Source organism: Protomyctophum parallelum (assembly GCF_964188405.1).
Source record: "Protomyctophum parallelum genome assembly, chromosome: 5".
NCBI classification, from domain to species: domain Eukaryota; kingdom Metazoa; phylum Chordata; class Actinopteri; order Myctophiformes; family Myctophidae; genus Protomyctophum; species Protomyctophum parallelum.
The window spans coordinates 22701731-22717263 of record NC_139702.1 but is presented as its reverse complement, the minus strand read 5'-3'; the positions used below and the strand labels follow the sequence as shown (position 1 = coordinate 22717263).

The window sequence follows — 15533 nt, the reverse complement described above, 5'->3', positions numbered from 1 at the left end:
ATGTTTTTTGCCCTATAATCTGATCAGCCATATTATGGCTGATCAGATTATAGGGCAAAAAAAGTAAGTGTACAAATTAAACCAAATTATCTCGTAATGGTCTAATTGGTCAAATTAATATGTATCTTTACACATTTATTTTGTACACTCTCTAAATTAACCGCTTTAACACTGGTAAAAAATAAAGTAAAAAAATGTAATAGATCGGCCATTTGTTGACACAGAAGATGTGACTGTGTGCGTTCCCAAACTGACATGTCTCATAACCGGACAGTGTGTGTAGGGTCCGTGCCAAAGCCAGCCTGGTCTTTCAGGGCGAGGGCGTCTCTGTCTGACCCACCAACAATGGTACATCATGGCGAGGAATGTGGCCGGGCAGCTTTTACTGCAAGTGTGGAGAGGAGTGGAGAGGAGAAAAGAGAGGCAGCATTTTTTGATACTCAGTGAGTCACAGTGTTTGGGTGCGTCCATTTATGTAGTGTGGTGAAGTTCTGAATTCAAATAAAATAACCCCAAACAAAACAAAAGGAGGGCTGAATAAGCTAATTCAGCCCTAAATCCTCAATTATCATTTCAGTCTTCAATAAAGCCTGCATTGTTTGCATTGAGCCCATTGATGTATAGAAAGATAATATGTAACATGCTGTGTAAAGACATATTGTACTGCATTTTATTTTAACTTGAATCAATTTATTCTAACTTTGCTAGTACATACGCAATGACACAAAGGACCATGAAATAAAATTGTGTCCATGTCATGCTTGAAAAGATGACACTTTGGTGATTCACATGACGTCAGTGAAATTCCACACAACCCTCGTTTTGACTCTGAAAGAACGAGTGTGCATTCTTTCAACAAATTAGTATTACAGTACATACTCATACAGTACCTGTTCTGCCTGTCCCATCTTCATCTTCTTCATGCAGGTCAGAAACCATCCGTAATGTATGCAGAGATTCCAAACATGGTACATTAATGAATTCACAGGGGTGGAATGCACATTCTGGAGTGAAAAGGAAGGTGCACAGAGAATAGTCATGACAAGGCACTGATAACCAAAATACCATGAATAGAAGAGACATGTAAAATCTAAACTAAAGTATTTTGACACATACTTTATGGCCATGTAACCAAAATACCATGAATAGAAGAGACATGTAACGAATTCCTATACATAATTTATGTACATGCCTTGAGATGTCAAATCTCACACATGCTCACACCCAACTGAGGCATCCCATTCAGTTTTAACCATCCACACCCAAAACAGTGTGCACCCACAGTCCCACACAGAATTAAAACTTAAAAATGTCTTTCCATTTCAAGTTGCTACCCGTACCATTGGCCTCCCATTTGAGTAATACAAAGTTAAAGGATTTTGCCATGTACTGTATATATTCAGTTATAGCCTCAAGTATAAGGCCTTCAAGATGATCATAGCCTTACAAGTCACTTTGCTGTCAAGTTAAGAAAATGAGTTCATAAAAAGAACAAGAATCACATAATGTTTGGCGCAAATATGTTTTTATTATATTTGGAGGCCTGGAAATCCATCATTGTTCTTGCCATCTCGTCATCATGTACAGTAGTCTTCAATCATTTTCTATATCATAAGTCATTTCATGGACTTATCGGTTACAGTGCGAAAATAGTTGCAGCACTTTCTACCTCGCCTATTTAACAAAGAGGGTACATTTCGGGAAAAATGAAAACCAATACGTTTTGATAAAAATCACAAACAAATGAAGTTTCCATGTGTGAGAGAGTATAGAAGAGACAATGAAAATGTCTCACGTGTGTAACCATTAAATATGGTCAGCTCAACATACTGGTAGTTATGCATTTTAAAACAAACAACTGCCTTTGGTATGGGGGACAAGTGAAAAGTGGGCTTAAAGTCCCAAACCATTCATTTTCCACACAATGCAGAATAACAAAATGAGAACAAAACAGAAAAAGAGTGACATTACATTATGTCTACAGGGACAATTGCTAATAACCATCTTCCTATACCTGTGTGACTGTGGAGGGGCTTAGTTTTGTGCACGAAACAAGTTAATTCTCACAATGATTTGATGACCGGTCACAGACAGTCATGTGACAGCATGGCTTAATCGTGCATTTACACATCTCTGCTCGTCTTCGGACACTGAGATGATAGATACAAATATAGACTACGGTTTGTTAAACTCAAAATGGTCAAAGTCCTCTTGTTGACGTGCATTTGTCAATTATTAAAACAACTGGGTCCCAAAGTGAGAGTGAAACTGTATCCCAGGCATGGACAAATGGTTGCAATTCTCAAAAAGAATAAGAAAAAAGTAAATGAAGGCGCTTTCAAAAAAGAAATACCAGTCTGCCATCCTGGCTTATTTTACTGTAGCAGTACAGACTGAGATTGAGAACTTGGCCTTAGAAGCAAAAATCACAAGGCATAAAAACCTCTATAACAGAATGTTATATCTTGGCTGCTCAGATGGGAGGAGGGCGCCAGTGTGCCAGCAAACCATGCAACCTTTTATTACCAATGGCGCTAGTTAGACTTGGGTAAGATTGTTATTTGAATTACTATTATTGATTTAGGCTAAAACATTGGATCCGATCAGACCGTCACACAACATTTCCAATCCTCACATCTTGCACTTGAGGCAGTCCAAAAGCGATTGCTAAAACGTATCTCAAGTTAAACCAATTAACAACTGACCCAAGCCTGGTCGCATTGCACGAGATATCAAGTGGACTTCGTGGGCCCTTCCCGGAGGCTTCTTAAAATCCTGGGGCTCAATTTAGCTGCCGAAGCCGAAGATGCCCTTGATGTAGCCCGTCAGACCGCCCTTGCCCTTCTGCTCCACCTTGTCATCCAGCGGTGGGAAGGCCACATGGTTGAGCGCAAGGTCAAAGAACAGGGGCTTGCAGGGGATTGGCTGGAAGTCAGGAGGGAAGTGGACTAGATTGGGCTGCTTGCCTACTAAAGTAGGGTCAAGGTTGAAGGTCTCCAAATGGTCACTGAGGGGCTGAATAGATTAAGTGGAAAGGAGAAAACGTGAGTCAATACCATCTGAGGTGATCATATTGTTACGCCATTTTAACTAACTGATCTCATTCTACAAATTAATACATTTGAAATTACTAATAATAATTATAAATAATGAATTAATGTTTCGGCCCCTTTTTACCTTGTTGTCTTTCACCTGTTGCTGGGATGGAACCTCAGCAGTCTCATCAGTGTCTAAAATAGAAACAGTTCACTTAGCATCACACTCAATAAACTTAACACACTTAAGGTACTCATTACTTCAATTCTACACATTTCTTTAATGTAAAAATGTTGATAGAAAACAAGAACATATATAAAGTGGTGGGCAGTTTCGGTGTGTACCAACCTAAAATGGCAGCAGCCTGAAGTGAATATTTTTCAGCGTTGACATCAGCAATAAGTTCCTGAACATCAGGGAGATCCTGTAGGGGCCAATAAGAAACAGCAATCAAAAACTGCTGAAATATCAATGCCTTTAAAAAAGGAGAATTCCGGATTAATCTGATATTATTATTATTATATCCAATAACGAGTGGTACAGGTGAAATATTACATACAGTAACTATCCAGAGCACAAAGAGCTCGTCCTTTACGGAAGCCCATTTGGGACAAAACACTGTGCAGCGTATTTGGTAATTATGTGTAGAAGAAAAAGATATATACTTTGAGCGATCAAAATAGTCAATTTAGTGCATGACGCTGCTGCGGTGCCCTCTAGGCTCTGGATGGACTAGTTATGTAATTTTTCACCTGTAGTCCTGCACCACTCGGCATTGGATTTAACATCATTAAAAGGTAAGAAAATGGTTAATCCAGAATTTTCCTCTAGATCATCCACAGTATGAGACCCTTTCACCAACTCGTATTCACTTATAATTCCTTTCAATTCTAATTACATGCTCCATTTATGTTCATAGCATTTACTCATCAATGGATGTAGTGTTGTGCTTTCATGCATTACACACACTAATGCAGAAAAACAAGCTGGGAAAGAAGAAAATGCAGGAGTATAGTAGGTGTACAATGTACGTGTTAGTTCTGCCTAATGTACGTGTGATGTGTGTGTTAGTGGGTCATGAACCTTCAGACTGTTGTTGAGGCTCTTGGCCTTAGACTGGACCTCACTGGCATGCTTCAGCACTCTCTCATACAACACCAGAGCCTCGCTCCACTTCTTCACCACCACGTAGGACTGGGCTATGAAGAAACACCTGCAAGGACAGAACCATCGCACATTACATCTGCATCACTAAAGTTATCCACGCTTTCATTTACTCCCGTGTAGACTACTGTAATTCCCTATACTCCTGCCTCTCAAAAAAATCCATCAACCGGTTACAACTCATTCAAAATGCTGCAGCTCGCCTCCTAAAAGGCTCCAAAAAATACGATCACATCACCCCTATCCTGCCACCCTACATTGGCTGCCTGTCTCACACAGAATACATTTCAAAATACTGTTATTCACCTTTAAAGCTAGATCCGGACTCGCCCCCTCCTACATATCTGACTTACTCGTCCCCTACAAGCCAGACCGTGACCTACGGTCATCCGGCACGGACCTTCTTTAAAAAAAAAAATCAGGCTGCAAAAAAACTGTAGGCGACCGGGCATTCGCTATCCGCGCACCGACTCTCTGGAATGCCTTGCCCCTAGAGATCAGGCTTGCCGAGTCTGTTCCACGTTTTAAATCACTCCTTAATACTCACTTCTACAAAGCTGCATTCAACACCATTCAATGTGATTTTATTGATTTCTTGGAGTTATTGTCATGCATTTTATTCTATTGTGTGTTCTCCTTGCTATGTTTTTATATATGTTTCTCTGTAAAATAACTTTGTGACTTGTTCTTAAAAGGTGCTATACAAATAAAGCTTTATTATTATTATCACTCACACATATCGTCGCTGTCCGGGAGAAAACTGGTTTCTTTTTTTTCATAAATTAATGCTACTGAACAGCCTTTACGGCTGTGTGTTGGTAAAAAAAAAAGAACATTGAACCAATGAGAAGTATTAAAAAGTGCTTCTGACAAAACCAGCTAACTCCATTGGACTCTCAAACTGTTAAAGAGGCCCCAAAATATAAAGTCACAATACCAACTTCAATGAGGCAGTATTGCTTTGGGTATACAGTAACACCTGTGTTTTATTTAGATAAGTTTAAACCTTGTGCCATTTCAATTATATGCACATAAATGTGTCATTTGAATTGTTACGTGTCTGACCTGTAGGCCTTATAGACCAGCGTTTTACTGACCTGTAGGCCTTATAGACCAGCGTTTTACTGACCTGTAGGACTTATAGACCAGCGTTTTACTGACCTGTAGGCCTTATAGACCAGCGTTTTAAGGGCCACCTCCTTCTGAAAGGTAGCGTCTTCCTCCAGTCCCTGCAGGGTGGACAGCTCAGCTAGACTCTGAATGAGAGGCATGGGGTTAGGGTGCAGGTACAGTAGGGATGGAGGGGTTAGGGTGCAGGTACAGTAGGGATGGAGGGGTTCGGGTGCAGGTACAGTAGGGATGGAGGGGTTAGGGTGCAGGTACAGTAGGGATGGAGGGGTGGAAGAGGAGGGGATTGGAGAACGGAGAGGGTGGAGCGAGGCCGGAAGAGAAAACGGAATGGGGAAGGGAAGCAGAGCGAGGAGACAGACAGGATGAAGTTGAGATTTATTACATTGTGACGAGGAAATGGCAGAATCAAACAAAGTAGAGTTCCTTATGGAGCCGACCTGTTCTGACATTTCATATGTTGATCTGACCTCATCAAACCCTGTACACTCGAGATACGCTCCATTATGGTCAGACCTCATCAAACCCTGTACACTCGAGATACGCTCCATTATGGTCAGACCTCATCAAACCCTGTGCACTTTTTAGGGTGAGGTCGCTTCTCACCATCAGGGCGTCATACTGGTTATTATTATTATTATAAGCATATTTACATTTATCCTGACAATTCCACTGTCATGCATGTGTGGATGTGTACTATACCTGCAGGATGATGTCATACAGGCGGATGAGGTCCTGGGGGCGAGGGGTCCTCTTGTTGTCATCAGCTGGGGGCTCCTTCAGTTTAACCTGCAGGGTGTTGGCCATGCTCTCATTTCTCTTCACCACAGTACACAGCTTGATGTAGGTCAAGTAGCTGGTCAAGGAGAGAGAGAGAGAGAGATGTCAAAATAAAAGTTAATGGCCTAGAGATGTTTAATTTAAACCCTATGCTGCATACTTTGGTGCATCTCGAGAAGATGGTTGATTCCGTTAGTGCAGATTGTTTGTGCAATTGTTCACCTGCATGTGTTGCCTGATGTTAACTGAAGTGGTATTTACCTGTGCAGGAACTGCAGGTTGGACACCTTGCTATTGTCTGGATCCCTCTCACGCTGCTTCTGCAAGACCAAATGGCACACATTTGTTTAAGTTAAGGTCTCCACACACCGAGCGTGTTTTTGGATTTCTAGCAACGTTTCTCCATCGGTTTTCCGAAAAACGCGCCCAGTGTGCAAGCACCTTTAGTTATTTTCAGTATTTCCAGTTAGTCAGCAGACATCACGTAAACATCTTGTGAGCAAGCAATTCCAATCTGAAGAAAAGTAATCTCCGCACATGATAAACTGCTCTCCCGTCTTTTTTTATTTGAACCACAAGTGAATAACATTTCACCCATGCACGAAACATTCACTTTTATCCCCAGTTTATTCCAATGAATTCCTCCCCACACACATTTCTGTGTTGCTATTGCTGTTGTATCCAGTCAGTGAGGAGCCTCCAACGGAAGAATGTAGAGCCTCTGTCATACTCCTCCCGCCCAACACTCCTTGCTGACAGGTGCCGCTTCAACCCGTAGGATTAAGTGCGGTGGCAATTATCACCCTCCCCGTTCGGATTCCCTCTCCCGAACACGGGCCAATTGTGTTGGTGTAGATGCTCGACAAGGCTGGATGCACCACAGTGGATTTGAACCTACAACCTCCTCAGTGGTGCATATCCTACCTTTTCTCAGGCAACTCATCACCCATTAACCCTGATGACAACCAAACGTATTCCTCTTACCGCCTCTGCCTTGAGCTCCTCTCTCACAGTCTGGATGGTGTCTCTGCACTCCACCAGCAGAGTCTCGTACAGGTGCTCTTTGGTCTCTTCATTTGTTGCCTGTGTATTACAATATATCCAAAAGATGCATTAGTTACCAACTGCATGTGGGCCTTTTCTTCTGAAGATAAATCTGGCATATACATCTCAAATACAAAAACATTTTTGCCGACTTGTCAGAGGTGGTGAGGCAGAGTGTGTAGATATTTTTCTTTTAACAACTGGCTTTTATCTGGTGTGTTTATTTCATCTCATTATTCATTATTATTCATTATACATAAGTTTTGTGTATTGCATTTTGTTTATTCATCATTCATGATTTGCCTCGTTACTTTGACCAGCTTTTATTTCCACTTTCATGTTTAGCCTGTGGAGTTGCATCTGATGTATGACTTTTACTATAGTGTTACTGATTGGTTGAAAATAAACTATACAAGTCACTGGCTTACATGAGACCCTTGGGGAGTTTAAATCTGACAAATACTTTCACCGTGGTTGGAGATCTTATCTGATAAACACGGAGACTTAGCACATAAGTTGGAATGTGACTGAGGCTGAGAGAAGGGGAGACATAAATATGTAGCTGAGCAAGTTGCTGATCCAATCCTGTACATGGCATCATGACTGGCTCTAGAGTTGTGTGAATGAGACAATTGTTCATCCTCACACTGCCCTATTATGTCTTCTGTCCATGAGAGAAGAGACAGAGCAGTCCTGCTGTAAACCAAATTGGGTCTATTGGAGTTCAATGTGTTAACAAAATAATTATTATATAGCAATGAATTATATAGTTAAAATGTAGGAAAATAAGTTTGAATAAGCTGTGATTTAATGTGAAGACAGTATGAGTAATTATGAGATGATAAGAGTTTGAACAAAGTGGCACTTTGTTGGTTTTACTACAAATGTATTCATTTCTGTCCAGTCTTTGTTTACAAACGAGCAATATACCCATTATTAGGCAATCCCAATGTGCTGAATGGAGTGAGGAATGTTACGAGAAGATTCCACACTGTGTAGTAATTAGTAATAGTTAAGTTATGCGGCCACCCACATCCACCCAGGGGATTACTTAATTCACCACCACCCCCACTACGCCCTGATGACTGGGGCTGGGCCAACCCGTCAAGCATCTTTTTAAGTATGAGGGGAGGAAAGGGTGGTTAACAAGATGGGGAGGAGTAGAAAGTGCATTTAGCAGAGCCAGCCTACAGCTTTATAAGGCTTTCTTAGTGTAAACTCAAATGTTTGACAGTTAATACTTTCAGCGCCGTTGATTAATGCCAATTGAAGCCTAATTTTGATACTAACGCTTAACGCCATTGCCGTTGATTAATGGTAATTGCACTTCGATCAATCGAGCCATAATGCTACTTATGTTAGCCGGTTAGCTAGCTATGTTGTTAGCACAGCACTGGATCGTCCATTTTAGATCGTCGTCACCATAATAATACATTCTATCAGTTTCTTTCAATCGCCTGTATCTCCTATTCCTTGTCCCAGATGGCATTTGTCAAAACAGCGTTTCTTTGACGGCACAGAGCCGGAGATGTGGAGCTCTCCAGTGTACAATCATGTAAACAAGGCCTCCCCAGGCTCCGTCGAGTTTGCTGGGATAAGCTACTTCCGGTAGACTGGAACTGTGGCTTTTTAAAATAAGAGCTCGACTGGAAAAAATGCTGGCGTGAATTAGATCCTAATTTTTCAATAAATGCCAGCACTGAAAGGGTTAAGATGGATGGTCCATGATGAGTAACCGTTGATTCTCTACTCTATCAACTAAATTGAACATCACTGATCTTTGATGTGCTCACCGTCTGCAAATTGATTTTCATACGGCATTGAAATGAACTGAATGGCTTTCTTTGAAAATCAAAAAAACCACAGAATGCCTTGAAATTAACAAGTATACTGTGTTATAGTGAGCTAAACATGCCAGAGCACTGGTATGTTCACTTAATATAGTTTGGTAACGGTAATCTTCGGTTCTCAAAATGTAGACATCTTAAAGATCTGCTCATAGGTTCACACACAGGCAATATTCATTTGCAATACGGGGAGAAACAGTTGGATAGTGTGTGATTGACCGCGGTGCAATACTAAATAAAATCACACCCGTGTGAAGTGAGTGGTGCAACTCCGTGTGGGGGACGGAAGTTCCAGACCCACAGGACACGATTCCGACGAGCCGCCCCACGTCCAAAAAGGTTGAGAAATGACAGAGTTACCGTGTGGGGGTCCCTCTACTGTACTGTACTGGCACACCCGAAATCACCATATATACAGTTAATATGTGCGTGTGTGTTAGGTTGCGCACAGGTGGTGAAAAACAACCATGCTGTTTTCATGCTCAGACTCACCTAGCCACCCACCCACATAGCTCCGTAAGGACTCAAAAACAGCATTTATTTATAAAGTCTGCCACAAATGCCACTGGCAGGTGAGTTGCCTGAAAAGCTACACATAAGCATCACAAAAGCCCATCCAAAACGGAAAGGCGTTTAGTAATGATGCTAATCTGTCCACAGAGACCTACTGGGTGTAGTCCTGTGCGCATTGAAATGAACAGAATGCAGTCAGGCGGTGAGAGGGGCCACATGCCAGAGACCTGAGTAGATGGGTAGTGCGATAGGTGGGTGTGACAGGTGAGGTGTGTACTACATACTAGTGAGCCTTCAGGCACAAGTGGGATGAGTGTACAGAGAGTAGGGAGCCATTAGTGGATGTCATTGACTGTTTATGAACAGGTGACAAGTCAGGAGAATGCCACCTAGTGGAAGTGCTTGAGCACAATGTGTACGGAACAAGGTGTTGACAGGACATTGAGGACAACATTAGGTTGGTGAAGTCCACCTACTGGCTGTCTAAGAATCTATCCGTCTGTGTCCAGAGCTGATCTCGTAAACACCTGGATCGATCGGTGCCAATTTCTTGTGCACACTGGTTTCAGTTCAAGTTTGAGGTTAAAATAAAATATTTGTGTATTAACAATGTGTGGTTACGTAACCCTTAACACAACCAGACTGACCTGAGCAATGGCAGCCTCATTGTCTGCTAGGCCCAGGAGGAAGATGCGGGCCTTGTCAACCTTTACAGGCACTGAGCGATCTCGCCATTGTACCTCACTCATGGTGGCCGCCTGCTTGGCTCTCGTCTGGGTAATTAGAGCCTAGAAAAACATCACATATTGTCAACATGCAACACTGTATAGTGTACAAGGTAACAAAAACACATGGGGAAAGAATTTACATGTGCATACAGTATACTGAGAATTTAAAAGGTAAATAATAAAACAGTACAAAATCTAGTTTCTGACTGGCTGTCAGATTTTCCCCCTCTACACAAATCTTCTCCGAAAGTAGTGCATCTAAAAGCTCACCTCACGTTGTGAACATGTACTGTAGATGTACCAATTTCAGAAAGTGTGCCTACAATAAGCCCAGAATAGGGACACTAGGGTTCATGTGGTTAAACTTAATGTGACCATAATAATAAACTGTAGCAAGTGGGTGTTTGTTCAACTGGATAGTTGCTACCAAGAAAACACGATTTTTCCTCTATCGTGAATATATATATATAAACAAGATTATTTTTGTTTGGTAAGGGGTGCTGGTATGTAAAGACGATTTTAAACTAGTTATGGTAACAACGGATGAGGTACTTAAGAAATTGAGTGCCCTCCAACCCCACAAGGCCACTGGCCATGACAATATTCCCTCCAGATTTCTCAGAGACTCAGCCATCTCTATAGCCAATCATCACCCACATAGTAAACCTCTCCATCAAACAGGGACAGGTCCCCCAAGATTTCAAACTGGCCAAAGTAACCCCCTTGCACAAGAAAGGGAGTAAATTAGAACCCGGCAACTACAGCCCTATTTCTATTCTAAGCTCCATCTCGAAAGTGATGGAGAAAATTGTCTATGAACAGGTTGAAAAGTATCTTGCCACAAATAAATGAATGTATGAGTTCCAATCTGGCTTCAGAACATCCCGCTCCAATGACACATGCCTTCTCTATTTGAGCGATCACATCAAACATGAGGTGGATGCTGGCAAATACTGCGGCATGGTCATGCTGGACCTCCAAAAGGCTTTTGACACCGTGAACCACTCCATACTGGTTAACAAGATAAAAGCAATTTGTTTCGATAGCACATCAGTGAGCTGGATGCAATCCTACCTGGGGGGGAGAGAACAGATGGTGGAGGTGAACGGAACACTGTCCCCCCCCCCTCCCAGTGAGCTGTGGCGTTCCACAATGAAGCATACTAGGACCTTTACTGTTCCTAATATATGTAAACGACACGACAGCTTGTGACTGCAACTTGTTCCTGTTCGCACATGACTCGGCACTGCTAGTCTCGGACAGGAACAAACTGCAGGTTGAAAAGGCCCTCAGCTCTGAACTCGGTAGAATCTGCACCTGGCTCGCTGATAAACTATCTTTACACCTGGGAAAAACTGAATCCATTCTCTTTGGATCCAATAGTAATCTCAGCAAGGCAAATGCCTTCTTGGTTAGAGTGGGTGACAATGTTATCACACGTAAAGATGAAATTACCTACCTAGGTTCCATCCTGGAGGCTAATCTTTCCGGTGATAAAATGGCCACCACCGTAATCAAAAAAGTCAACCAAAGAACAAGATAACTTTACAGGATCTCCTCACTGGTCAACAAAAACACCTTGAAGACCTTAACAGGAGCCCTCGTACAAGGTTTCTTTGACTATGCATGCACCTCCTGGTACCACGTAACAAGCACCTCAAAGGCCCTTAAAGCTAGGCTCCAGACTTGACCTCCTACTTGGCCTCACCCCCCTCACCCCTGCCCACTTTGACAGGCTGGAATAACTTGGGGTACAGCATCTTGCAATGGGTCTGGTCCACAAGATTCGATACACCACCAAGATACCCATGTACCTGTCTAGATACTTCCTTAATGTTAACGAAGTCCACACCACCAGAGGGAGTGCAACGAACCATGTACAACCCAGATTCGGCACAAACAAGGGACAACATTATTTTCGCTCCTATGCCACCAAAATGTGGAACTCCCTTCCAACAGTCATTAAGACATGCAAATCCCTTGACTCCTTCAAAACCGCTCTCAAAGGGCACCTGCGGACGGCTGCAATTCAAAACTGGCCCCCGTAAAATCTGAACCCACCGCCCACCCCTTTTCCCCCCACTGTATATGTTTCTTTTCCCTTTTTACCTCCTTTATGATGAATTCCTGTTCTGTTCTTTGACTATATAGAAGTGTCTATTTGTACATCTCTAAATGTTGATGAATTGAACAAGTTGGACCCTCTTGTAAACAAGTGTAATAATTGGGTCGTCCACTCACAGTTAACAGTCTTTGTATTGAGTTTGTAATTGAAATGTACTGTAATTCTGCAAACTGTTAATAAATATTTCAATCAAATATATGCATAATAATGCCCCAATATTGGAAAAATATGGAGAATATAGTCCTGAGTGAACTCCGCCATGTCTATATTTTACAATATAATTCGGAACACTTTGGTGTAAGTACAAGTACATTATCGTTTACATATTTCCAGGTTGACAGCCTATCGTACCTCTAGTTTCTCAGCCATAAAATCTCCACCTCCCCCAGTCAGTCTCATTTGCATCAGGTCATTGATAGCATTCTGGTCACCTGCAAACAGACGAAAAAGAAGCGAGTGAAGGATTTATTGTGATGTCAGTGGGATGGATTGTGCAATTGTTTCCACCTGTTGAGTGAATGTGCAAAGTGATTGATTTTGTGCTTGCGTTGCTCACCAATGTTGTATGCACAGTAGCGAATGTTGGGCGAGATTTCCTCCACACGCTGATGATACAGCACTGCCAGCTCCTCAGTGAAAGCGCTAGCAAGCTTCTCATAAATTGTCCTGATGAACATTGCACACAGGTAAACGGAGATGTTTACATTGACAAATAACATGACAGCCATATCTGCATGGCAAAGACCACAATTTCCATCATATTTTAAATGTATTATCAATAGTTTGTGAATAAGAAACTACAGGAAACATCGGAAGTGGGGCCATTTTAAGCTGCCATCCATTCTAAAATATAGATAAATTGATGACAAAAATGAACACGGCAAAGAGTTTAATATTTTCCACAGTCATAACATGTCAAGACTCAAGACTGACTGCTGCAAAGTCAAAACTCACTTGCACTTGTTGAAGGCCTCCATGGCAGGCTTCCACTGCTGCAGCTCAAATTCCACCATGCCAGTCAGGTAGGAAGTGTAGGCCTGAAGCAAAACGCATTCATTTGTGATTTGTTGCATATTTGAATGCAACATTCTCTTTTAGGGGTCCCTAGCACAAAACTGTCCAACGTCCAACTGTGACCAACTTAAGTACACAACCCAAACCTCTACCAAAGTTAAATTATGCTTTAAATAAGAACTGTTGTCTACAGTCTAGTTATTGACACATACTGTACAATTAAGGTAAATAGTAAATACACAAATTGTGTTTAATATTTCAGGGGACAAAAATGTATCAAGAACTTGTCCCTGTCCCTAAGTTGTATCAGGCTCATGTAAAGAACCCTGGCTCTTCCTTCCAGTCACCTGAGCCTCCAGCTTGGTCCTGGCATCTACACGGGGACTCTCACAGAGCTTTTCCAGCCTCTCGCCATGTTTGGCAGCCTTACGCAAGCGTCCCAGTAAGTGGAAGCGCTTACGAGGTTCCGTATTGGCTTCCTGCTTCAGCTGCATGGCATAACTCCATGCCCGCTCTGCCTCCATTAGAACAAGTAATAGGTACCTAAGCAGGGAAGAGTGGGATAAGATAGGATGGGTCACATGACTGAAGCACCAAAAGGCACACCACAACGTTGTGTGGAAAATATTTACTAGTTCTGCCAGCATCCATTCCTCACCTGCTGTCAGAAAGCATCTCAACTGTGATTTTCTTCCCAGTAAATTTGTGTCTGTTGCCCATTTTGAAGCCCAAGGTTTTGCGCAGACGGCGCAGTCTGCGGGAACAGTATCCTCTGGGAATAGTAACACAGAGAATTACTGCATTGTATTTTTTTAAACATTCTATTCCATTTCCCCCAAATGTACTATATGAACGATAAAGCTGCAAATCCATAAATAAGTATGTTAATACAATATAACCGTTATCAAAACATAACTGAGGTGGTTTTAGTTTGTCGCCCTGCTTTTCTATGAGCACAATGTATGTCCTGTGGTCGGGTTACGGGTAGGACCACTACAGGTTGTATTGCATGAAGAGCAAAAGTGCAATAATCTATATGAATATACCCTCTGAAATGTTGACACTCACGTGGGGACATAAAAGTTTACAGTTTACTTTAAATGTTAAAATGATCAACAGGTTATGTTCTAAATGCCAAAAACAACGTTTTAGCGGGTTGTAATTCAGTCTGCCTTAACATAAGGCTGCAGGCAATGTATTTGAGACTGTTTGCAACAGTAGAGGTAATGAAGATACAGTAGAAGGAATTAACCCCTATACTAATCCTGGGATTACAAAAACGTTAACTAAATGTTGGTTCTAGAAGGCAGTGCCATCATGTTGTGCACCATGATGCGTTGGCTGAATTACGTTGACAATTAAGTCACAAATGTCACATCTTTGGTGGTTTTGGCCACAGCACAAACTCACCTGTATCTCTGGTAGTCTCCATGCCTGAGGCCATGTTGCTGCTGGGAGTCCTTGATTATCTGCAGAACTGCAATTCACTGTTAAGGGAAAGCCTTGTACACAACATGCTTACGTACTGTAGCAGTAGCACACACATCTGTAACCAAGCTCGAGTTTGTGGATGATAGACACTGTTCAGCAGCCATCAAAGGGGACTTGTTGTCATCAAAACATTTGACACATGGACACTTATATAGCATTGGAACAAGACTATATTTTGATCGATTAAAATACATCTAAGGCATTAGTCTTGATCAAAGGCTAGTAGCTATACATGTAGCCACATTCTTAGTTGACAAGATATATTGACAAGCTATTTGGGATACTCCATTCATAACGTAAGATTTAATCACATTACAGCACGCCTGCTACTTAAGCTACACTGAATGACTGACACGTCGCGTTGTTAGCCATCATCCTCTCTTGCTAAAGTTAGCCTATGAGCTACCGTTAAGCCACTATGGGACATAATATACTGAACAATGCAGCTTCTCTATGTGTTCAAAGGATACTTTCCAGTCCAAGACCTTCATTCTCTTTATTTTCGTCCAATGTGGCCAATTTAGCCTCGTTCTGCTTGTCTGCGGCCATTCTGCCCAGGTCCAGTCAGTAGCTCAGCTAAGCTCAGCTGCACAGATGCCCCGGAAGTACAGTAAATTCTTCTTCTTCTCTGAGTTTTATGGCGGATCGCAACCAACATAAAGG

At 42.0% G+C, this 15533-nt stretch overlaps 1 protein-coding gene across 1 annotated transcript; it reads right to left on the bottom strand.

Annotated features, from left to right (window-relative positions):
* Positions 1–1766: 1766 nt before the first annotated feature.
* Positions 1767–15471, bottom strand: srp68 (signal recognition particle 68). The gene is made up of 16 exons (XM_083765021.1): positions 15341–15471; positions 14790–14856; positions 14038–14151; positions 13727–13922; positions 13320–13402; positions 12922–13031; positions 12717–12796; positions 10160–10300; positions 7093–7191; positions 6370–6428; positions 6031–6184; positions 5362–5456; positions 4120–4249; positions 3385–3460; positions 3178–3230; positions 1767–3015 (listed from the first exon to the last, which is right to left on the bottom strand). The coding sequence occupies exons 1-16, from the start codon at positions 15417–15419 to the stop codon at positions 2788–2790; spliced, it is 1764 nt and encodes a 587-aa protein (XP_083621147.1). The 5' UTR covers positions 15420–15471; the 3' UTR covers positions 1767–2787.
* Positions 15472–15533: the final 62 nt, after the last annotated feature.